This window comes from Equus caballus, chromosome 21 (assembly GCF_041296265.1).
Source record: "Equus caballus isolate H_3958 breed thoroughbred chromosome 21, TB-T2T, whole genome shotgun sequence".
NCBI lineage: Eukaryota > Metazoa > Chordata > Mammalia > Perissodactyla > Equidae > Equus > Equus caballus.
In genome coordinates, this window is record NC_091704.1 from 38062090 (window position 1) to 38088043 (window position 25954).

Here is a 25954-nt window from a genome sequence, read left to right on the forward strand (position 1 = left end):
CGTGCCCCCAATTCTGATGTATAGATCTGTGGAGAAATTCATGTAGACAGCTATTTTTTTTTAATAGTTCCCAAGTGATTCTGATGCACACCCCCAACTCACAATGACCTCACCAGCTGCCAGATTGTCTGGCCACCGACATCGTCTAACACTGCTCCCCATTCCGTGGTTTGACCACAAGTCTGCTCTTAAGAAAGAATCTGGTCTCAAGGAAAGAAACAGGAGAAACAGGTACCCCAGCACCTCCCAGGGCGGGGCTTCCTGGCTTATTTTTCCTCCGCGCGCTTTTTCTGCACCCAAGGACACCTTTGGCTTCATTTCCTGATCTCACTGCCTCACCTGCGGTGCTGTCCCAGCTGGTGGAGCAGGCGGGCATGCAGCAGACAGGACTCGCTCTCGCCCTCGCGGCTTTGGCTGCCTGTGTGGCTCTTCGCACCTCCGAAGGTGAGTGGGGGCGCCTGCTAACTAAGCCTCCGGTGGGAGGAGGGGGGGGGGTGCCGCCCAAGATGGAGCTGGAAGGAGCTCCGTGCTGCCATCAATTTGGGGTAGGAATTTCAATCTCTTCAGGTAGGAATTTCCAGTTATCTACAAGAGAATGGCATAGGTTTAAATTCCGGATCTTCAAGAAGAAATTTCGGGAAGGAACCTCATGAGCAACAAGATTAGTAATTTACCACCTGGAGGATGAGATCTTTCACGTCAGTCAGTGCAACTTTGAGCTGCGTGTCCTTTTCTGAGGACAGTGTCTTAGAAAATCCCCAGGTAGAGGTTGGAGGAAAGACCCTGTTGTTCATCTGTCTCCCCCTGCCCCTAACCTGCTAACCTGTCTGGGTACGAGTGTGCACATTCCTGGAAGAGAGACTCGCTTGACCTTCTGTGTTAGGATTTGGGAAACTGCAACTTCTCTGAACAAAGTCAGCCCTGTGGATACAGAAAACCAAAACTTCACTCTGACCTTTAAAAAGGGACCCAAGATAAAGGAGGTTGAACCATACAAATTACGTCAAAGAGAAACTTAAACTGTGAGTTGCTAGCATATATATGAAGATTACAACCATATTTGGACAGGAGGCAATCTTTTCTACTGTATTTAGGAAACTCTAAATATAGCTACTTAATACTTGGCTGATTTGACTCTTTTCCACTGTCTTCTTTTCTGAAACTTTATCCTGAACAGATTCTCTAAATCCAGAACAGAGGAGAAATATAGATTTTGTTTGGTCTGCTTTTTAAAAAAGTAAGCCAACATTTTAAAACTGATGAATTTCACATATGCATATTCATATCTAAACATACATACAAACTGGATTTTAAAGCTTCTCTTGAAAAATCAGGTCTGGCGTCTATGGTTCCACGTTCCCTGGCAAGAACTGGCTGGAGCAGACTAGCCTCTGTCCTTCTCTGAAGTTGGCTATCATCCCATTAACTGCATTTGTTTAGGGACCCACATGTAGTGCATCAATATACTGGGCTTGTATTACTGAGCACAGGAAAAATCTGGATAATCTCTGATTGATTTCTATCAATCTATCTTTTCAAGACAAAGACAAAAGTCTATTTTATATGTTTCTGTAAAATTTTTCAGAAAAACTCACCATTGAAATTTTACGACTCACTTGCACCGTTTCTCAAAGGTCTAGCTGCTAAGGCTTTATTCCTAGTTTTAGCAATGCAAGGGTTTTTTTCATATAAAACTTTGCAATAAAGGTGTATTATTTCTCTCCCTTCAGCTTTCTGACCTGTTTCCAGCTGTCCCCACAGCAGCAGCCGCCCTCCTACAGGCAAGGAGGGAGGGCAGGGCAGGGCAGGCCAAGGGCAGGGGTGATGAGGGAAGCCCTGCCAGACCCAAGGCCAGGCATCATATGGGACAGTCTTGGCAGAGGGAGTGCTACAGCAAAACACAGAGTTGTTTGAAAAGCAACAACTGGTGAAGATAAGAAAGAAAGGGAGCTGAGGAGACTCAGCAGTAGCCTTTTGGGTTGATTTCAGGGCTTTTCCTAAGTCAGTTTGGGCCACAGGACAATCCCAGTGTCTGAGAAGCCCCAAGCCTCCACCATTTAAAAATAAGTGATGTTGGGTTAAAATACCTGAAAGTACGCCTGAGAACAGTTGTGGAACTGAGAGGGGCAACCCCACTGCCTTGTGTGGCAAACTTCCATTCAAGTGTCTGTGTGTGCCAATGCCCCGGGGGAGGCTCTAAGGGGTTCAGGCTTCAGGGAGGGAGGTGGGGAATACTGAGCAGTGCAGGCAAGAGGGTATAGGTGGCCTTGACAACTGTTGCAGGCTGGGGGAGGGGATAAGGAAGTGGCCTGTGCCAGTTTGGGACTTTGGAAAATACTTTTTGTTCTTCCAGGCACTAACAGTTCCATTGCCTTAATGATACCTTAAATGGCCACCTTGATGTGATGGCTCAGTAGTTAGTATTCCCAAAGGGTTCTGCATAAATCAAGAAGCAGTTGACTAACCCATAATTAAAAGCCTAGGATTCTACACAAAGGTAAGGCATGCTCCACACCTGCTGACATGGCTTTTGGCTCCCAGAACTCAATACCGAGTCCATAAAAATGTTGATCATCCACTCTCGGGGGCCCTGAGCCAGATTATTTAAAGCCACAACCTAGGGCTTTGTGGGCCCGGCTGTTTTTATTGTACGTTCAGACTGGGGCTCTGCTTGTGTCCAGCAGATGCGAGTTGAGGGCTTTTGCTTCACTGAGTCCCCAACTGGCTTCCTTCTGACAAGCTGCTTTCTCGGAGTAGATGGCTCTTGATTATACAGATGCTTGCTAGGGACTTGCTGCTTGCATCCTAAAAGAAAACTTTCTCTTTTGTTTGTTTGAATCATAGGAGGCTCACTAGGGAGCGTTACGCAGAGTATGCATTTGTGCTTGAAAGCTGTTCTGCACAGCTGGGACTCTCCATTTCACCAGGCGTGGTCCCTGAGAGGCCTGGCATGATGCGCCGGTAATTGGCTGTTCAGTTTCTCTCCAGGTGTGCCCTTTAGTTAAAACAATACGTCCTGCATTCCCTGAATTCAGTACCATTGTTAGATTAAGCATCTAGATTTTGGTTCCAAAACCCTGTCATCATATCTGTAATGTATTTCAGGGTTTTTTTTATGTCCTTTTCTATGTCTAGAGAAGCAGAGTGGTATAATAGCAATCTTCTCAAATTTGAGTCATAAATGAGTCTCTTTAAAGGAAGACGTTCTCTTTACTGTCGATGGGAGGATGCCTTTCAAATTATTTTACTATGTTACTTGATGTATAAACATAAAGCCAGGTATAAACCCTTGTGTATCTCTCTCTTCTGCAATTGTAGAGCCAAAATAAATTTAAAATTTAAATAAAAACACAACTACAAAGCCAAGAAAATTTAAATGTGACAACATTAATTTAATGTAGTACTGTTTGGCCAAAACTAAAATCACCATTCCAAACGTGAGTACAGCACTAATTCTTGAGTTGCAGTTTTTTTGAGTTTTCTGTGCATATGTTGCCATGTTCAGAATGTGAGGTGTTTTCTTCCCCACCACTGTTTTCTGTTTGAGCCATGATATAATCTGGCCCTCCCTTGGCATGAATGCCTTATGAAATTCCACTCTGTTCTTTTCTGATTCGCCTGGGACAATTAAGGGAGGATGTGACTTTGGTAAGAACACTAGCATAAACATAAGCAAAATTCAGATGTCTGAAGTGCTCTTTTAAGATGGTCTTCCAGAAGATCCAGAACATATCTACTTAAAGATTATCATTGAAATGACATACTAAAATTTAGGAATTGTCTGGAGAGTTCATGAACCTTGAGAACACATCTATGGGCCTCCTCTCAGAGGTCTATAAAACTCAGTTTAAGAAACACTAGCATGGTGGGAAGAGTCTGGACTTTGGATTCCAAAAGGCCAAGGCAGAATTCTAACATGAAGTTGGGAAATTGCTTAATCACTCTGAGACCCAGTTTTCTTATCAGTAAAATAGGAATAACAATGCCTCTCTCATTCGCACGATTAAATGAGATAATATATGGAAAGTGTCTGGCATATAATAGGTGCTCAATAATTGTTAGTTCCTTCCCTGTCCTCCCACACAAGGTTCTATCACCTGCTGACTTTTTTAAATTGAAATTACAAAAGTCACAAAAATTAAAGAATTTAATTCCTAAAATTATAAAAATTATAACAGTAACAAGAGTGTACATTTTTAAAATATAAAATATAAAATAAAAAAGTGAAAGTCACCCTTCTCCATTCCCTTAATCCCTCTTCCCTCCCCAGAGGTCATATCCCTTCTGGGCTCTCTGTATCCTTCCAGAACTTCCTCGATACTTACAAATATGAACCCGTGCACATCCACACAGATTTTTTGTTTTGTAAAGATTGGCACCTGAGCTAACAACTGTTGCCAAGTTTCTTTTTTTTTTTCTGTTTTTTCTCCCCAAATCCCCCCAGTACGTGGTTGTATATTTTAGTTGTGGGTCCTTCTAGTTGTGGCATGTGGGATGCCGCCTCAACATGGCCTGACGAACGGTGCCATGTCTGCACCCAGGATCCAAACCAGCGAAACCCTGGGCTGTGGAAGCAGAGAGTACGAACTTAACCACTCGGCCAGGGGGCCGGCCCCCACACAGATTTTTAAAAGTATAAATAGGACTATCATCTACATATTGTTTTACTTATTTTTTTCACTTAATCACAGATAGCAGTATATCTGTTCAACACACATAGTCATTTCTTAAAAGTTTGCATCATTCATCTTACAGACAACATACAAATTTCCCAGAGCAATTGGAAATGTTAAAATTTCATTATCTTTCAGGGTCCTATCAAGAGACAGAAACCAGATGATAATTTGAATAGGGAAAGTTTAATATAACAAATTATTAACTAAAACAAGAGACAGGCTAAAAGAAGTAAAGAGATCGCTAACGAATATAGGAATAGTAGATATTCCTAGGACTGAAACGGAGTTTTCAAGGAAAAGATCCTGTACCCTCGCCTGCCCAGTGGAGATCCAGACCTTGTTGGAGAGGACATAGCCAGGGCTCGCCAAATCCATTTTTTGTCTGTCTTCCAGTTTGTGGGGGGAAGTTCCTCACAGGGAGCTGTCTCCCTAGAGGCCTCTGCTACTGAAATGCCTGGGGAGGGGAGGATGCTCCGAGCCACCCCGCACTCCCAGGGCCAGGGCTGGGGCAGCCGCAGCTCTGCAGGAGTTGGGCCTAGAGGAGCCTGCTGCCCGGAGCACACTGGAGCCAGGAAGGAAAGCCCCTTCTTCCTGCAATGTCTTTCCTGGGTCCTCTACCAACAAAGTTTAACATCATGCCAGCTGGCAGAGGAAAAATATTTCAAGGGCCCATCTTAATTTCCTAGGACTGGCAATTAAGGGTGAATTTGAAGCTGAGAGGCAGTAAATAGACAATGGGCACATCCCATGAACACTTAATAGGCACCTGAATACCTACTATGGGGCAGGCACTATGCTGCTCATTGGCCCCTAGATAATGTTTTTTTGTTTGTTTGTTTCCTTTTATTGAGTCTACTACTTGTCACCCCCGTTCTAAGCACCTAAATCTATCAACTTATGCAATCTTCATAACCACCCTATGAGGTAGGTGTTATTACCATCCTCATATTACAGAGAAATAAACTGAGACACAGAGAATTAAGTAACTCACCCAACTTCAGCTAGTCAGTGCCAGGAACTGAACCTGGTTGTCTGTGTCCATATGCTTAACTACTGTGCAGTAATGCCTCTCAGCACATCTCTATGGCATAAAATCATCCAGTCCCTTTCGAGACTCCCCCCGACCAGTCCAGCTTCCATGCTGGGAGAAGTACTGGTGACCAAATGTGTTCATATAAAGGTAAAGAAAAACCCTCACTCACTCTCCATTACTCCAACATTATCCCAGGGTTCCAAATAGTGTCTGGGAGGACTTTATTTGGGCATAGCAGTTTCAGGCATCATGGCTTGGTAAGCCCTTCCTGCCTGCTCAGTGACACCAGAGGATACCTTTAAAGGCATCCACAATGTGATGTGGCTCCATGAAGGCAGGAAGTCCACTAGAATGGGGAAGTGTGTCCCTAACCAACCACATTCAGAATGTTATGTTTATTTACAAATTGCCTCGCTTAAATTGCATTCATAGACTGGAGATACGACAGCAGCCAAGTGAATCTTTCTTACTGTTTTTTATCTTTATCCTGGGAATCCTTTCTCCAACAATGGCATGTACCTTTACTCTATATCCATTTTGCTGTGTCCTATGAAGTGTTCTTTATACCAGTACTTTTTCAAACTACATTTCTAATAAGCCCCCAAGTAATGCCATTGCTGCAGCTCTGGGAACTGCACTTTGAGTAGCAAGACCCTGTACAAAACATCTAAGTAAGAGAGGAGGCTGGTTCACCTCTCTACAGTAACAGGATCCTTTCCTTAAAACCCAGAATCTCATTTTTACATCACGAATTTGATGTGTAGTGTTTTAGGTCATGAGTACAGAAATCTTTAAAGCCTTCTAGTGACCACAATTGGGTCACAGACAGAACCAAGTCAGGGAGACATTCGTGGCAAATCACCCATCCGACTCTCTGACACTTAATACTGGAAACAATGACAACCACCCCAAACCAACAGGATCAATTGCAATAACACTCTAATTAATGACAAATAGTAATGCTTTTAATGAGATACTAACACCATCTTTAAAATATGAAATATAGGGGCCAGCCAGGTGGCACAGCAGTTAAGTGTGCACATTCTGCTTCGGAGGCCCAGGGTTCGCCAGTTTGGATCCCAGGTCAAGACATGGCACTGCTTGGCAAGCCATGCTGTGGTAGGTGTTCCACATATAAAGTGGAGGAAGATGGGCACGAATGTTAGCTCAGGGCCAGTCTTCCTCAGTAAAAAGAGGAGGATTGGCAGATGTTGGCTCAGGGCTAACCTTCCTAAAAAAAAAAATTAAATACACTGAACAAATGATTTATCATATTGAGTTGACCCCTAATTACCTGAGGGTGGAAGAACGGTATGTTTCTGAAAAGTACTGTGTAGTTTTAGGACATTTGGGACATAAGACCTTGACCAAAAACTGCTAATCTTATTTCCTAAAAAAGGAAAAATATTTTAATGGCATTAAAAGCCTTAAAACAAAATAAAATGAAACATCACTTAAGACTACAACAGAGCTTAGCTCAGCTCAAGAGACATTTCCTCAGCACTAATGCCAAGCGCTGTGCTATGTGGTGTGGGTACAAAGATATCCTGAGGGAGCTCACAATCAAAATGCGTAGTCACATAAATCCTTAATTTTACATATGGTGAAGACAGGAAAGCACAGGGTGCTGTGGGACTGCAGATTGATGTGGGGAAAGGGCAAGGCTGGGAGAAGGAGGCAGCTGGGAGGCTCAGCAGGCCAGGAGCCAACTAATGAGGTCTTGAACTTGAGCAGTGGAGGGGAGGAATGCAGAGGAGACAAATCTGAGAAATGTTAATGGAGTAAAATTGACAGGACCTTGGGATTGGCTGTGAAGAGTGCAGACGGATGGAATGACACAGGGGTTTCTGGCTTGGGCAAATGGGCAAATGGTAAATGATGGTTAACTGAGATGAGAAAAGGAAAAGGAATAGATTTACATTGGCAGATGTCTTCAGCTGGGGATTTATTGAGGTAGGAAACCTGTGGGATATCCAAACGGATGTTCAACAGCAGTTGGATATATGTCAGGACATTAGGGTAGAGATTAGACAAAGATGTGTATTTTTGTGTGTGTGAGGAAGAGGTTGGCCCTGAGCTAACATCTGTGCCCATCTTCCTCTATTTTATGTGGAATGCTGCCACAGTGTGGCTTGGCAAGCGGTGCATAGGTCTGAGCCCTGGATGCGGGCCCACAAACCTGGGGCCACGGAAGTGGAGTGCGTGAACTTAACCACTACACCACCGGGCTAGGCCCTAGACAAAGATATTTTGAAGTTACTGACATATATCATGATTTAAAGCATGAGAGATGTAAATGGCAAGAAAAGAGTGGAAGGTCAAGGATGGAACTTTGAGGAATGCTAACTATTGAGGAGAGGGCAAAGGAGTTCAAGAGGCAGAGAAAGTAATTTCTCAGTACTAGGAGAACGGGGAGAGATGAGTGTCTTGTAAACCAAGGATATGGAAAACTTCCAGGAAGGAATGAGTAACAATGTCACAGGCAGCAGGGAGGTTTCGTAAGATAACGTTAGAAAAACATCTATTGTAGGCACTCTGAGGGCAGGTACAATGAGTTACTAATTTTTGTATACTTAGTTCCTGGAACAATGAATGACACAGGTAGGTACTCAATAAATGCTTAAGGAATTTTACTGATATGGCAATCACTTTCTTTTTTTTCCTATCAAATTCCTTTTTTTTTATTGCAGTAACATTGGTTTATAACATTATATAAATTTCAGGTGTATATCGTTATATATTTTGATTTCTGTGTAGTTTACATCATGTTCACCACCCAAAGACTAATTACAATCCTTCACCACATACATGTGCCTGATCACTCCTTTCACCCTACCCCCTCGCCCCTTCCCCTCTGGTAACCGTCAATCCAATCTCTGTCTCTGTGAGATTGTTTGTTGTTGTTTTTATCTTCTACTTACGAGTGAGATCATATGGTATCTGACTTTCTCTTTCCAACTTATTTCACTCAGCATAATACCCTCAAGGTCCATCCATGTTGTCACAAATGGCCGGATTTCATCGTTTCTTATGGCTGAGTAGTATTTCATTGTGTATAAATACCACATCTTCTTTATCCATTCCTCCCTTGATGGGCACCTAGGCTGCTTCCAAGTCTTGGCTATTGTGAATAATACTGTGATGAACATAGGGGTGCATGTATCTTTATGCATTCATGTTTTCATGTTCTTTGGATATATACAGTGGAATAGCTGGATCATATAGATCTATGCTCAATTTTTTTAAGGAATCACCATACTGTTTTCCAATCACTTTCCTTAGTAAAATAATACACTTAAACGTTTCAAACTGGAGAACATTTGTGTTGATATTTTCTCAAGGATGTTTTTTCTTGATCTAACCCAGTCTAAATTTTCAGTAAAAAAAAAAATAAAGGAAATGTAGAAAACTTATCAATCCAACAGAAGGGGGAAAAAAGCAAAGAAAAGGGATGATAAGAAAACAAAATGTGGATAAATAAATTTAACCAAAAGTTCGTTGTTGCACTATTAAATCAGAAAACACAGAATTTAAGCAAAAAGCTGTAATAGGACTGGAGAAATCTTACGGAAGGATAAAAAGAATCAATTCACTAAGAAGGTACACCCAGGGCTGGAGAATAAGGTGAGGCAAGTGAGGTGATTGAGGTGAGTCGTTAAAGGGCAGGGTCGGATTTTCTTTTCATTTAAAATTGTAGTATTTTAGTCTTCATCTATTTTTGGCATTTTTACTTTAAAAAATATTGCATTAAAATGTGATTTATCTTGATTACTGGGGTTTTTGGAGCCTCTTTAAATTTTCCACCCAAGGTCAGTGCCTCACTCTAACCCGGGCTGTGGACCAGGAGGTTATTTGTACGCATCCGAAAATATAAACCCAAGGGATTACTGCAGGAGAGAACAGATTCGCAAGAAAAAAATCTGCTATAAACCCCAACAATAGTGTAAGATTTTTAACATATCCACATCGGAAACTGATATATCAATCAAAAAACTAACAGGAGTAGGAAAGACGGGCACAACACAACTAAGTTTTGCTCCAGGAAAAGCAGCCCGCGGGAGGCCAGGTCTGGGCGCCTCCGAGCTGGCGCGGGCAGCCGAGACGCTGGGGAACAAAGGCTGGGGTGCGATGGGCCTGGGGACGGAGCAGGCACCGCGGAGCAGGCGCCCGCAGCTCCCCCACGTCGCGGCGCAAGACGCTTGAGCTTGCAGGCGCCTGTGGGCGAAGGAGTAGTGCCGCCGCCCCGCGCTGGCCACGCGCCGCCATCCTCCTCTCCCGTGGTCCTGATGACACCAGGGCCGCTTCTCGGCGCCACACGCACCATCCACCGCTGAGGGAGAAGCCGCCCAACGGCGCCGCTGGCGCCAACCAGGTTGCGCACGAGTAGATACCAGAAGAGCAGCGGGATGTGGCCCCGGTACATATGACAAGCACAACGGCTTCTTGTGGCTGCCATTCGGCACTCCTCCTCCTCCTTGGTCTTGGGCTTTGCTTCGCTCCAGGTCCCACACTTGGCGTCCCGCTCCCAGGCTCGCCAGCAGCACGGCCGCCCTGACGGCAGATACGCGTAGCGCGAAAGCCGTAAAGCGTCTCGATGTCGTGCTTTGGTCTTTTTCCCGTGTTTGAGAAGGTTTTCCTTTCCTAGGTTGTTGAGTTAACGGCTAGTTGTTTTTTCGTGTGTGTGTTTTAAATAAGTGCACTTAGGCTAGATTTAACTATATCCCACTTGTTATAGTAAGTTGTACTTCCACCGTTTATCAGAATATTTTGTGATTTCCTCTTTAACCCAGGAGTTAAATGAATTTTTTAGTTTCAAAACAAACGATATTTGTAAATTTATAAATATGTTTTATATATTATTTAGATCCAAACTTTTAAATGATTATTTTTGCGTAGAAACTCCCTATTCAAACACTATATAAGAACGAAAAAGGAGTCCTAACTACAGATAGGGTAAGATAATACTATGCAGCTCTGTGATGTAGGGGAGGAAGAAACAATCTTTCCCTCTACTCTTCTAGGTTCTGGACTGGGGCTCCTGTAACAAAAATAGATTAACAGGAGAAAAGCATACAAATTTATTTATTGATTTTTATTAAATTTTTTTAAATTGAAGTGTAGTTGGCATACAATATTGTATTAATTTCAGGTGTTCAACATAATGATTTGGCATTTATTTACATTACAAAATGGTTACCTTGATAAGGCTAGTAATCATCTGTCATCATACAAAGGGATTACAATACTGTTGACTATATTCTGTATGCTGTACATTACATCCTCATGACTTATTTTATAACTGCAAATTTGTTCTCTTAATCCCCTTCACCTATTTCACTCTTCTCCCCTACCCCTTCCCCTCTGGCAGCTACCAATTTGTCCTCTGTATCTATGAGTCTGTTTCTGTTTTGTTCATTTGGTTTTTTTTTTTGTTTTTTAGATTCCACATATAAGTAAAATCATATGGTGGTCTTCTTTCTCTGGCTAGCTTATTTCACTCAGCATAATATCCTCTAGATCCATCCATGTTGTTGCAAATGGCAGGCTTTCATTCTTTTTTATGGCTGAGTAATATTCCACATTATACATATCTATCTATCACATCTTCTTTACCCATTCGTATACTGATGGACACTTAAGTTGCTTCCCTATCTTGTCTATTGTAAATAATGATGCAGTGAACATATGGGTGCATATATCTTTTCAAATTAGTGTTTTATTTTCTTCAGATAAATACCCAGAAGTGGTATTGCTGAATTGTATAGTAGTTCTGTTTTTAATTTTTTGAGGAACCTCCATACTGTTTTCCATAGTGGTTGCACCAATTACATTCCCGCCAATAATGCACAGAGGTCCCCTTTTCTCCACATCCTTGCCAACACTTGTTATTTCTTATCTTTTTGATAATAGCCATTTTGACAAATGTGAGGTAATAATCTCATTGTGGTTTTGATCTGCATTTCCCTGATGATTAGTGATGTTGAGCACCTTTTCGTGTACCTGTTGGCCATCTGTTTGTCTTCTTTGAAAAAACGTCTATTCAGGTCCTCTGCCCATTTTTTGATTGGATTGTTTTTTTGATATTGAGTTGTATGAATTGTTTATATATTTTGGATATTAACCCCTTATTGGATATATAATTTGCAAATATATTCCTCCATTCAGTAGGTTGCCTTTTCATTTTGTTGAAGGAAACCATCAACAAAAGCTTCTTAGTTTGATGTAGTCCCATTTGTTTATTTGCTTTTGTTGCCCTTGCCATATCCCAAAAATATTGCTAAGACTAATGTCAAAGAGCTGGCTGCCTGTGTTTTCTTCTAGGAGTTTTATGGTTTCAGGGCTTAACTTAAGTCTTTAATTCATTTTGAGTTTATTTTTGTATATGGTGTAAGAAAGTAGTCAAGTTTCATTCTTTTGCATGTATCTGTCCACTTTTCCCAACCTCATTTATTTGAAGAGACTGTATTTTCCGCAATGTATATTCTTGTCTCTTTGTTGAGGAGTAATTGACCATACATGCCTGGGTTTATTTGTGGCTCTCCATTGTGTTCCATTGACCTATGCGTCCATTTTTGTGGCATACAAATTTATTTAATGTAAGTAAGTTTTACTTGACATGGGAGCATAAGGAAATGAAGACTCAAAGAAGCAGTTTGAGCCAATGCTCAAATATTGTTATTATATTAATATTGTATCAAGTTGAACAAAGAGTGCTAAACTATGAAAACATGACAAGACAGAGGGGCTTGGGCTAGGGCAGTTAATCATGGGAAAGTACCAGAAAGATAAGGGTTAGTTTAACAAGGTGTGTTTGTACAGATTTCTCTTGGCCCAAGCTTCCAGTGGAGTAGAGGTGGGATGTTGCCCTTTGATGATAAAAAATGTCTTTCTTCCTCCAGGTGCAAGGAGGGGACCTTTTACTTGAGAGTTTTATTTCCTGCTTCTAGGAAGGTCAGAGTGCCCTTTTTGCATCTGCTGTTTTTTTAAGTGGCTTTAACTTAAAATAATATGCCAGAGTGGCGTATTTTGGGGTGGTATATTCTGAATTCTTCAGTGACAAAAATGAGAAATTGTAGATGAAATGGACAATTACTTAGAAAACTAAGATATCAATATTGACTCAAGAAGATATGGAAAATCTAAATAAGTGAATAACTATTAAAGAATTAAATCAGAGTTGAACATCTTTCCCTCAAACAGACACCAGGCCTGGATGGTTTTGGCAAATATTGGAAGAACAGAGAATCCTTATCTTATACAAACTCTTTCAAATAACAGAAAAACAGAGAAAACTACCCAATGCAATTTGAGATGAATATAACCTTAATACCCCAAATATTCAACTATGATATCAGGGAATAAAAGTATGGACTAATCTTGTTTATGAACATAGATGCAAAAACCTAAATAAATAGCAAATTAAACACAGGATCATGTAAAATTAATACTTTATGACTAAGTATGGTTTATCCCAGGAGAGCAAGGAAGAAAATAGATTAATCCATAATATTAAGTTAAGATTTAGGTATTGAGGTTAAATGGGCTAGGCTCTGTTCTATGCATTTAGCAAAGTAACACATTTTAAAGGAGAAAAGCCTTTAATTCCTATACAGGAATTGAAAACAAATAGATAAAAACATCTCTTTACCTAGAAAACCAAAGAGTATTTACCCCAAACTATTACAACTAAAAAAGTTCGGCAAAGTTGCTGGATACAAGATCAACATAAAACAATCAATAGCACTCTTATACATCAAAAATAACTAATTAGAAAAAGGAATTTTTAAAAAAACCGTTCACAATAGCACAAAATCTATCAGTTACCCAGGAATAGATCTAAGATAAGATATACAACGTTTTACAACTTTCTTCACAAAGGTCTGGAAGGCCATAAAAGAAAATCTGAATAGCTAGAGAGATAATTAAGTCCATATTTATGGATAAGAAAACAATATTTTTTAGACGTCAGGTCTCCCAAAACTTAGTCACCAATTTATTACAACTCCAACCAAAATTTCAAAGATTTTTGCAAAACTTAACATGAGGATCCTAAAATTTATAAGAGGGATAAAAAAGCCCAAGAACAGCCCAGACAATTCTGAAGAAGAAGAAGTTGGGTGGGGGACTTATTGCATCAGATAGCAAGATATATTGAAAAGTCATCTTAGTTGAGACAGTATGGAATTGGTGCAAAGACAGATAAATAGAGCAATGAAATGGAAGTGAAAGCCCAGAAACAGACCTGTGTGTATACGGAAACGTGAAGATTTAAGGGGACTGTGTGGTTCTCTTGGGAAAAGGAAGCCATCCTGCCAACAAAAGATCCCTCTGTACGCGTATAGAAGAGAGAATACAGTATATGATTGAGTAAGCCTTAACAGATTTACAAGCTGTGAGGTAAAACGAAGGTGACTGAAATTAGAACAGAATCTCACACATTTTATACAGCAAAGCAGAAGGAAGGATAATAACTTCTCTTATCTCCTCAAAAGACAAAAGAGTCGTACCTTGTGACAGTCCCTGTCCATCTTGTGAGAGACCCTGAGCTAATTCTGGAGGTACATTATACGTATCTAGAGGTCGTTTGCCCAGTGACCTTAGATATCTAGCTATAATATAACAACTGGAGGCTGGCTTTAATCCTTAGAGAGATTTACCTCTTCTCCAAAGGTTAGAGCAAGGATTCAAATTCACGATGTCTCTAAGGAAACTCTCTTAAGAAAGGAGGAAGGGGAAAAATGTCTCTTTCCCTTTTGTAAATGGAGAAAATAACTTTCATTTACACTTAAAGTTCTGAGACATTATGCAAAAAAAAATCTTTTCCTGACTCACGGCATACATAAAATAAATTCCAGATGTAAAAAGCAGAGTTTTTTATTTTTCATTAGAAAATATTTACTGAACACCAATTATGTCCTGGGTACCAAAGATATGAAAATGGATAAAGCACAGTCCCTTTGATCAAGGAACTTAGATTCTTGTAAAGGAAGTAGACATATAAACAAAAAATGATGATAAAATGTAAATACTCTAAAAGGAAGTGCAGGGTGCCCGAGGGAAGACAGGTGGGGCCAGTGCTGTGATGTTGAGATTTGATCGTGGGATCTGACACCAGGTCCCAAGTCCTCAACTGCCTGTGCTAAGCTACATTTTGGGGGGAAATTGGCCAAGAAGCTGCTCTAGTTAAGGAAGTACTCACACTAGCTGGAACCTTGGCCTCAAACCCCAACATGGATCCGGAGGCTTTGTGAGCTGGCCTGCGCCGCCTGGAATTGACAGCCTCAGTTGCCAAAAAGCAAAACTTTTACAACAAAATGTTATTTTCATGACTTCTGGCTAGGGAAAGATTCGCTAAATAAGACAAATAGCAAACTATAAAGAAAAATTTTAAACAAAGTGAAAAGATAAGCTACCAAGTGAGAGAAAATATTTTCTAATAACTAATGAAACATTGGTGTCCAAAATATTTTTTGAATTCCTGTAAATAAATAAGAAACATTGGTGTCCAAAATATTTTTTGAATTCCTGTAAATAAATAAGACAAAAACCGAACAAAAAAAACCTGGCAAAAATAGGATTTGGCACTTTAAAAAGGAAATTTAATGATCAATAATTCACTAATAGAGAAATGGCAAGTTAAGCCAACTGAGATATTTCAACCCCATCAGATTGGCAAAAAAATTTTGTGTGTGTGTGAGGAAGATTGGCTCTGAGCTAATATCTGTGCCAGTCTTCCTCTGTTTTATGTGGGATGCCACCACAGCGGGGCTTGGTGAGTGGTACTAGGTCTGCAACCAAGATCCCAAACTGTGAACCACGGCTGCCCAGGCAGAGCACGTAAACTTAACCACTACCCCACCAGGCTGGCCCCTGGGAAAATTTTAAAGTGGCATTTTGAAGTGTTGTTGAGGATATGCAGAAATGGAACTCTCATCTGCTGCAAGTGGGAGTGTAAATTGGCGCGATCACTTTGTAGAGCAATGTTTCTGTATCAAATACTGTTGAAGGAGCGTGTATCCTCTGTGTCTCGTTTCAATTTTAGTATGTGTGCTGCCTAAGCGACCGTATCCTACAACCTAGCAATTCCATGTACAGGTCCATCTTCCTAGAGCGGTGGTTCTCCAAGTGCGTTCCAGGATTTGCAGTATCAGCACCCTTTGGGTAGTCGTTAGATATGCACATTTTCAATCCTCATCCCGGACTACTGAATCAGGAACCTGAGGTGGGGGAGGGAGTGACAACAAGCTGTGGTTTCGAAAGCCCTCCAAATGATTCTGATGCTCGTTCAACTTTGAGAACCACTGCCCTAGAGAAATTCTTTCAGAAACCCCAAAGAGACATATAGAGGAATAACAAAGCATAGCCCAGTGGTTTAAAAAGGTGCCAGACATGGGGCCAGCCCGGTGGTGTAGTAGTTAGGTTCCCGTGCTCTGCCTTGGCAGCCTGGGTTCACAGGCCAGGATCCTGATCATGGACCTAGCACTGCTTGTCAAGCCCTGCTGTGGTGGCATCCCACATAAAATAGAGGAAGATTAGCACAGATGTTAGCTCAATGACAGTCTTCCTCAAGCAAAAAGAGAAAGATTGGCAACAGATATTAGCTCAGGGCCAGTATTCCTCACCAAAAAAAAAAAAGTGCCAGACTGTCTCCATTCCAATTTCAGCCCCACCATTTCTTGGCCGTTTGATCTGGGGAAAGTTATATAGCTTTTCTCTGTATTAGGTATCCATCTATAAAATGGGAATGAATGTAGTACCTTCTGCATATAGTTCCTGTGATGAACTAATTCACATATGGCAGTCACACTAGCGCCTGGCACAGAGTGAGGACTCAAGAAATGTGACCTCTTATTGTCATGAGGAGCCTCTTATGATTCATTGCAGCCTTGCTTGTAACACTAAAGTATTGCAAACAGATTTCTTAAAAATAAGACTGAAAGCAAGCATGGAAAAGGATTAAAATTAGTAAAATTTGGATGGTGGGTATATAGGTGTTTTTATCCTTCTTGGTACTTTTCTATGTGTTGAAATATTTTACGAGCAAAGAATAGTAGTAATGTCATCAATTATCTATTCACATTTAGATTTCCACAGAAGAGTGTTAAAATAAATCATCTTGTCTTCATTAAAAATGTTTCCATAGAAAGAGGTTACTGAACTTGTGTTATTGATATAAAATATAAGGCAATCTGGTGCCAACATCCTTTTCACTTCTTCCCCTTACAAATTACATTCATAAATTCTATAATTCCAACCAAATTTGCATAAGTTCTGTCTTTTCCCACTTTTGTGCCATTCTACCTGTTGTCTCCTTAACATTTACTGCCCTATTCAAATTCTGTCCACCTTTCAAGTCCCCAGCTTACGTTAGAAATGTTTTCCCTCTATTTCACACTTCTTATACAGAAGCAAATCATCCTTTATAATGGAGCAAAGATGGACATAATCCCCAAAATGATTCAAATATTGACTTCAATTCACTGAGTACACACATCAAATGCTACCCATGGAAACTGTATGGCCTGGGTTTCACTGGCTGGTGAATAGAAATTATGATGTTCTGGGTCCCCACCTTCTTGCCTAGCAGTCATTACAGGTTTTTTTCAGGATTTCCGAATCCAAAGATTTTTGATAATTCTCAGATTGCAGGTCCTCGAGAAGGGTCCGTTCCTTCTAACAGTCTGCCGGGAGGTGGGCTGATAGGGTAGGGAGGCTCATCTCTCGCATGAGCAGAGCCCCTCCCTGCAGTTTTATGTGCCTCTGTGGGCATTTGACCCACTCCCCACCCACTAGTGGCCACCTGCTTCCTTCAGAGGACTGACCTTAGCCCAGCAGAGAAATGCATTAACTGCTCTCGTAAATCACCTTTCAAAGGAGCTTCCCAGGTGGAGCTCTTGGGCTGACACACTCTGTAGTGTCCTTCCCAAAGTAAAGAGGAATGTCTGGAGGGGTTAGGGAAGGGGCTGGGGGTGGAGCGGGTAAAACCTCACAACAAACCTCAGATCCTTGCTCCTTCATACCTCCGCCCTGCTGTTTTATCAAGCCCACTCTACAAGACTTCTTTCTTATTTGCAATAATTTTCACTATTTTCCTCCAGGGAAACCCTTACTCCATCAGATAGGTCTGTTTGTGTGAACTCCAGTTTGGGAATAAAAGCAGGTTCTTTCCCATGAGATTCCTGGCCTTATGCACCAGAGAGGTCTTTGAGGGGAGGCTTCGCTTCTTTAATCTCTTATCAGCTTGCTTCCCCAACCAAGCAATTGTATTATCTCAATAGAAAATATGTAAATGCAGAAGAAACGTCACCAAATCTTTTTTTGACCTTATTGACACCGATAAATCTCTCCTATATGGAAATTCAGGATCATTGTTGAAATCAGAAGAAATTGCTCACTCGTCTTTAAAAATGGAAATATTCTGACAAGAGGCTTCTCGAGAAAACCTCTAGGGGGCAATGTTTTCTAAAAGAATCTTACCATTGCCTTAGTCCAACCATTCTGACAGCATTCTTCATTGCCCAAGTGGGTAGGCGCTCTTCAAAGGATCTCATCTTTCCTGGCCTTCTGTATTTCCAGCTGCCTCAGGAGGGCGCCGGTCACATCTACCAACATGTAATAAATGCTCTAATTACATGCCTCTTGCCTTTTGATCGTTAATCTGACTTAGGTCAAGTGATCTCCAGGTGAGCCATCCTACCTTTATATTTGAGAAATGTAATCCAGTTTTCTAAGTACATATAGGTCCTGGGTGCCTTTCTGGCTTAAAATTATTCCTTGAATTGATGTCATCACTCAGACAACTCAAAATCCTAAACATACAGGTTTGCCTATGATTCCCATAGTGCATTTGAAAGTCTGTTTTGTGTTTTATAGTTGCTTGGGTCTCAACTAATAGCAGTGGTCTGTGTAGGAGCTCTTTGAAGCTAGTAACTCTTCATCTTTCTACCCCCAGAGTCTAGCAGAGTGATTCACTCTATAAGAATTCATGGATATAGATAGTGGTTCAGGGCCAGCCCCGAGGCCGAGTGTTTAGGTTTACACGCTCTGCTGCGGAGGCCCAGGGTTTTGCCGGTTCAAATGCTGGGCACAGACATGGCACTGCTCATCAGGCCTTGCTGAGGCGGCGTCCCACATGCCTCAACTAGAAGGACCCACAACTAAAATATACAACTATGTACCAGGGGGCTTTGGGGAGAAAACAGAAAAAAAAAAAAGATAGTGATTCACTCTATAAGAATTCATATAGTGATTCTTATAGCGTAAGATGGGTAAATGAATGCATAGATACACGAATATACCCAAAACCTTATTTTGGGATGTTAAACAGTTTGACTTAGAGAATAGGCAGCACAGTGTAGCTAAAGAAAGAAACAATTGATTTTAGGAAATCAATGTATTAATAAATATAAGGACAACCAGTGTCCCATTCTCCTATAGCACTTTTTAAAAAAATTGAAATATTGGGCTGGCCTGGTGGCGTAGTGATTAAGCTCGTGTGCTCTGCTTTGGTGGCCAGGGGTTCACAGGTTCGAGTTCCATGTGCAGACCTAGGGCTGCTTGTCAAGCCGCACTGTGGCGGCATCCCACATGAAATAGAGGAAGGTTGACACAGATCTTAGCAACAATCTTCCTCAAGCAAAAAATGTAGAACTGTTAACACTCTGTATCACTTGTGTGGGTATATTTCAACTACATCTATTAATTTAAATGCATGGTTTAGAAGTTATTGAAGACATACATTTTTGTAAATGAATTTATGTAAAAATGAATTCATGTAAATATATAATTAATATATATTTGGGGATTTTATGTATATTCTAATTTCCCGAGAATTAAAAAGTATGCATATTGGGCTGATGCTGGGTTGTTACTGATCTAGATCTCAAGCTGAGAGTCTCTTCCAAATGGAGCAGCACTGGGTTATTCAGGACAGGCAGGACAAGAGAGGCAGGTCAAAGTCTTTCTTTCTGGAGGGAGACAGCTCCAATTAATTTTATGCAGATCCTCCTTGAGGCTCTGGGACTAGGGTCAAGGCATTTTCCCCAGGGCCTGAGCATGACTTGAAGTCAACGCAGAGATTTCTGTGCCATTGTTAACAAGAATCTTGCCAGAGTAGACTTGCCCCACTCTAAGACATCAGATTCTGTGAGTTTGACTCAGATTCTGTGAGATATACAACTCAAACAAGCAATCTGTTCTTGTCTACCCCAGCACTCTTGACGTATAGCTCCTTCTACTTAGATCGCTCCACTCCCTTTCTCAGTCAGGTGAATTCTGCTCCTCCTTTAAAATTCAGTCCAAACTTCATGTCCTCTGTCTTCCTACCCTGTCTCCCCTAGGCAGAGTTAATTTCTGTAATCTTCTGTGTTTCTCTAGGGCTTGGTTCAGCTCTGCATAGCAATAGAGGTTTTAAAAAACTGCAAGTTTTACATGCTAGTTGAAAATCTCCCTGCTTTTTGGAAGTAGTCATTGCTTATAAATTTGGGCATATACTTCCATATCTTTCCCTCTGTGTATGTATGTACACTCTTTTTATGAAAATGGGATCATATATAATTCTTGCACTGAAACTTACATTTCTCACTTAACAATAAATTATGGACATTCATCTATCTCTGTGTAAATATATCTACCTCGTCCTTTATTGCATTTGGATGTACCATTGTTTATTTAACTATTGATAGACATTGAGATGGCCTCTAGTGTTTTGCTATAGTGAACAGCTGTGCACCTGTCTTTATGACTTGGGAGACCTTTAGAAGAACAGAATTCCAGAAGTACAGTTATAGTGAGTCAATGGGATTGTATCCTAAGCACTTAGTTCCAAATCTGTCTCCTCTACCACAGCCTCTTGGGGACAGGGTCATATTGTTTTATTTATGTTTGTATCCCCCAGTGATTAGCATTGTGCCTGGAACATTTTAATTGCTCAATAAATGTTTGCTGAATAATTGAATAAGTGAAAGAATGAATGGCAATGGAAGGTTTTGAGACCCAGTGGGTGAGTCACATGGACACGCTTAATTTGGTATTCAGCTCCTCCTTCTCTACTGCATGGCTGTGAGTAGGCCCCATGTTTCCATGGGGGCAAAGCGTGGGTACAGAGATCTCTCCCTGTTACAAGGGCAGCTACCTCTATTGCTTAGAGCTGACCGCGTAGAGGGCTTCAACCATTTCTTTTAATCCCTAATTCAGTGGCTAACTTCTTTCTGCTATGATGAGATTGCCACCTGCAGCCACCATTGGCTGTAATTTCTAATTTTTTTATTTTATTTACTACTCACTTGGTGGATTGGGAAGCATAGGAGAATACTGTGTGCATGTGACATTAGGAATTTGCAGATACACGTTTTCCTAGGGGAGTGGATTTCCTTTCATATTTGTGTTTCCTTCTTTTCCTTACATCTGAGTAACACAAGCTCCTTGTACCCTCACCTCCTGCCCCGGTCTCTCCCCACTTTCATCCGTCTTATCACTGCGAGACGGATTTTCCTAAAACCCTTCTCCTTTCTCAAATCTTTAGTGGTCCCTATTTCATAAAAGCTAAACCTCCTTAGAGTAACATTCAAGACCTTAGTGGTGTAACCTCAGTCTATCCTTTAATCACGTCTCCCATCACTCACCTTCCTAGACACTCAATACAGAGAAAGTGGTCTATTTTCCTCCATACCCTAAATGTGCCTTGGGCTTTCCTGTCTCAGAAGTCTTAACCTTGCACTTCCTTTAGTCTGAACAAGTCTTCTCCATTTTTCTTCATCCATCCAAATCCTTTAAGACTCAGTCAAGTCCTTCCCTGGTGGGAAAATTTCAAAGCTGCTCCAGGGGCCCATGTGGTCGTTCTCTTCTAATTGTGTGGGACATTCTGTCAACCTCTTCTTTCCTCTTCAGTCAAGTCAGTCTGCAACCCCACTAATATCCTTGACAGGAGCTGTTTTGGTTTTTGTGAGGAAGACTGGCCCTGAGCTAACATCTGTGCCAGTCTTTCTCTATTTTGTATGTGGGATGCTGCCACAGCATAGCTTGATGAGTGGTGTGTAGGTCCATGCCCAGGATTTCATACCGCGAACCCCCAGCCCTCAAAGTGAAGCACGCGAATTTAACCACAGCTCCACTGGGCCTGCCCCCTGGAGCTGTTTTTTTCATTTCTTCACTTGTTTTGTGTCCTTGCCTGTACTTAGTTTTATCTCCTGCAAATACTGTGTAAGTTCTGGAAGGTAGAGATGTGTCCTGCCCCAGATCTGCATGCACAAAGCCCTCAGTTAGTGTTTATCCTTTGCTAGAGTGGATTAACATTCTGCTCCTCTGGAGTCTTTAAGATGAGGGCCAGGCCATTTTTTTACAAACTGTAATTTTTAAGGTTTTTTTCTTTTCTTCTTTTAGCCATACTTCCCATTGCTTCCAGCTGCTGCACCGAGGTTTCCCATCATATTTCCAGAAGGCTTTTGGAAAAAGTGAATTCATGTCGCATTCAGAGAGCTGATGGGGATTGTGACTTGGCTGCTGTCATGTGAGTGTTCTTCAGCAGGGGGATCTAAATCTGCACAGTGGTCATTTCTTGGCCAATGAACAGTAGGCCGAGAAGGCTTTACCTAATACGCAACATACAAATAATCATCTAAACAAGAGTGGGAGAGTAAATATTCTGCCTTCTGTCCGGGCTCCCTGGAGTGAACGCACAATCTTTCTGCACTAGGATGTCCAGAGCCCACATTACCCTCTGCCCCCCACCTCTGTAATGCTATGATAAGGGCTAAATGCCTTCAGTCACCCGACAGCGTGCCGACTTTCCTAAGCAAAACAAGGGACACTCTGGGTGAAAAAATACAACAAAAATAAAAACGGAAGGCCACAGTTCTATTTCATGGCTTTAACTGTAACTTTTTCCAGGCAAGTATATAAGTTGCTGTCATTTTCACTCTCTGAATTCATCAGGAGTGTATGTGTATGTAAGGTTCAGATAGAAGTGTAGAGATGAGATGTCTGTGCCTGTCACAAGTGCTACTTGCAATCAAGCACAAATGCCTTTCTTTGCCTTTGGTTCTGGGCTGTTGGCTCATGGTGAAGCCTCTCCCCACTCCTACCCCCATCCCTGGCTCAGTTATTGAAAACTTTAGACTTATATGTACTTAAGGTCTCCATGGAGACTTTACAATTTGAAATGCATTGATATTTAGCAAATCTAGATTCTGACAACAATGCTGTGAGAAAGACATAAATTATCTCCATGTCACCCAGGAGAAAGCTGTGACTGAGGAGATTATGTAGCTCACCTGGTGACATACAGCTAGTGAATGGCAGAAACGGGATGTGAGCTGCCCAGGTCTCTTTGTTCAGAACACTGTATACCTCCAAGCTCTCTCAAAAGCACTGGTGGGGGCCGGCCCTGTGGCTGAGTGGTTAAGTTCAGGTGCTCCACTTCAACAACCCAGGGTTTCACTGGTTCGGATTCTGGGCGCGGACGTGGCACCACTCATCAGGCCATGCTGAGGCGGCAACCCACATAGCAGAACCAGAAGGACCTACAACTAGTATATACAGCTATGTACTAGAGGCCTTAAGGAAGAAGAAGAAGGAAAAAAAAGCGATGGCGGGACTAGCCATAAAATGCTCTCCCCAAACTCCATTACATTTGGCACCTTCAAAGCATATCAGGCATCTCCCTGGCATGCTCATTTAATACCACTTATGGCTCCAGGTGATGCTGATGAGCCATTTGGTACCCCTTCTTTGGGCTACAAATAAGCCCATTGCTTATACCTGTGTTTCTGAGAACTGGGGAACCTCTTTATTTATTCAATGAATTCAACCAATATTTGTTGCTTAGCATTTATGTACCAAGCACCGTTCCATGTGGCGGAGATGCAGCAGTGATAAAATAGACTCTGCCCTCTTACAGTCTCTAGAAGACTCTATCCAGCCCATCCTGCAGACCATTTTTTCCCCTCTTCAGAGGAATCCATCCATTACCCAACTTTGAGAAACACTGCTCCAAGAAACGGTTCTTAAAAGTTCAGAGGATGAGTTTGTAAGATGTCCATTGATAGACTTCCCTTAGGTCAAGGAGCTGTGAACTCCCTGAAATTTATGGGTATGAATGTCTGAACATTTTTCTGGGGTGAAGGTCCATAGGTTTTATAAGATCCTCAAAAGGGGCTTCAATCTAATAAAGTTTAAAAATCACACTTGGAGTTAGATATGCAGAGGAAGACAATTCCTGGCCCAAACGTTTCATAAGGATGAGCGTCTATGTGGGAGAAGGGAGAGGATTGAGAACTCTCTTAGCAGCTCCTCAGTTCATGCCACCACACTCCATCCATCGGCTCAGGTGGTTTAGTCACTGGGAACCAGTGTATCCGATAGCAATCCACAAAATACTTACTAATGAGGTACGTTCTGAGGGGTGCTTCCAGTTCCCAGCTTCTTTGAAAAACTCCCTTAGTAAGTGCCTGGCTGAGATTCTATCAGTCTTCTGTTTAATCTTAATATATAGTGCTGGTAATAGTTGGAGAGTAAAAATTCATAGGCACTTCATGGACAAACAGTGCTCTGGAAAATTGGAAACATCTGGATATTTGTGTGACATCTACCTAGCTGAATTAAATCTGCCTGAGGCTGCCCTGGCTATTCCAGAAACTCCAAATTCTTAACTTTTGGTTCCTTCCACCTCCTTGACATTTGTCACTTCAGACTAATGAAGGCTTCAAAACTTGAAAGGGCTCCCATTGGACTCCCAGGCAGGCATGGGGAAAGAACCAGAGGAAGTTTCTGTGTGTGTGTAAGAGTAAGAGATAGATGCTGGGGATTATTGCTATTGGTAACAGGATTTTCAGAGAAGTTTCTTTGGGACAAGCAGGTGTGAGATAGAGATCTTAAAGGTATAAGAACAGAAATTATGTAAGTCCTCATTTTGATAAGGAAAAGTATGATCAAAAACATGAGTCTTCACTTTAAAAAGGACTTAATTTTAATTGAAGGGAAACTATGAAGCCAATCCCTTGGATCTAAGAATATTTTATTCAAATACAAGTTTGTAAGTTGAGCTCTCTGTGCTGATAAGACAGCTGAAAAATATAGAGTAGTTATGACCTGGTCTCAAGATTAAATTTGACTGTGTAGCATTTTTAATCATAAATTACAGATCTTCTCTGTTGTGTTTCCTGAAATTCAACATAAAAATATAAAAGTTCTCTTGTTTTCAATTTATTTTTCTACAGAACACATCTTTACTTATCCAAAATATAGCCCCTTAACTTTGAATGTGTATAAAGACTTTAATGTTTGAGTCAAGTGTGTTAGATAGAGGAAATATTGCAAGCATTGGAAATATAATTCCCAAAGGGCATGTGTTATTATAAATCGCAATTAACTAATATCAATTAAGTTACAGTGAACTCACTAGATTTCTTTCCTCTTTCTTTTCTGCCTAGAAATGGGTCCTTTGTTTCACACCCTGTGAATGATCATTGTAATTTTTGATGTCTAAGACTGCAGTTTGCTTGCTTAAATCTCTACAGTGACTTAGTTAAAGAGCTTCTGGCTGTTTCTAACCATAAATACAATGAAAAGTTGTTTATCTTGGGCAGAGAGCTGAGCTTTCTTGAACCATACAGATATTATCTGTTAGGAAGAAAATTGGGGGTTATTAAATAAGGATGTCTGGGAGGCTTGAGTATTTTTTCAGGAGTGGTTGTTAAGGGCTGTTGTGCTTAGAGGAATGGGTAAACAAAGAGAGTGTAGGGAACAATGACAGTGACGATCTCTGGCAGGGCCACCCCTTTGGGTCCATTGGACTGTCTCTAGCTCCCCTCTTGCGGGTAAAAGAAGCAGGGAATTTGCCTTATGGTTTCTTAGAGTCAAACTCTCCACCTAGAAATTCACAATGGGTGGGTCGCTCGGAGCCCATCAGAATACTGTGGAGTTGGCAGTAGGGGAGGGAGTGTGGAATAGGCCACGTCCTTGCCCAGCATGACTTCGTCTCTTTTTATCCTGATGGAATACACAGAGGATACAGGTGGAGGTTTAAGCAGTCTTTAAACTTTAGGATTTGAAAACATCATAGCATCTTGGGTTTGGGAGCTGTGTTCTGGTAGCTGATTTTCCCCTTGTGTGACATTGACAGGTTGAGGCCTCACTGGTAGGCCTTTGAAAAGCGTCCCCATGGGGTTGTTGCCTGTTTTTCTGTGGCTCTCTGCCTCCCTGCATCCTCTGTCTCCAGCCCCCATCCAGTTCTCCCTTCGGCCCCCTG

The 25954-nt window shown here is 41.4% G+C and overlaps 1 protein-coding gene across 2 annotated transcripts in view; it reads left to right on the forward strand.

Moving 5' to 3' along the window:
- The first annotated feature begins 246 nt into the window (after window positions 1–246).
- Window positions 247–25954, forward strand: part of CCL28 (C-C motif chemokine ligand 28) — a 37130-nt gene continuing 11422 nt past the window's right edge. The window contains exons 1-2 of one of the 2 annotated variants that reach the window (XR_011430382.1): window positions 247–444; window positions 22090–22216. Coding sequence is in view for 1 of the 2 variants with exons in the window: in XM_070246301.1 (XP_070102402.1) it covers window positions 375–444; window positions 22090–22216 (197 nt within the window). In the remaining variant the exon portion in view is untranslated. The remainder of the gene's footprint in view (window positions 445–22089; window positions 22217–25954) is intronic. The other variant, XM_070246301.1, reaches the window with a different exon arrangement.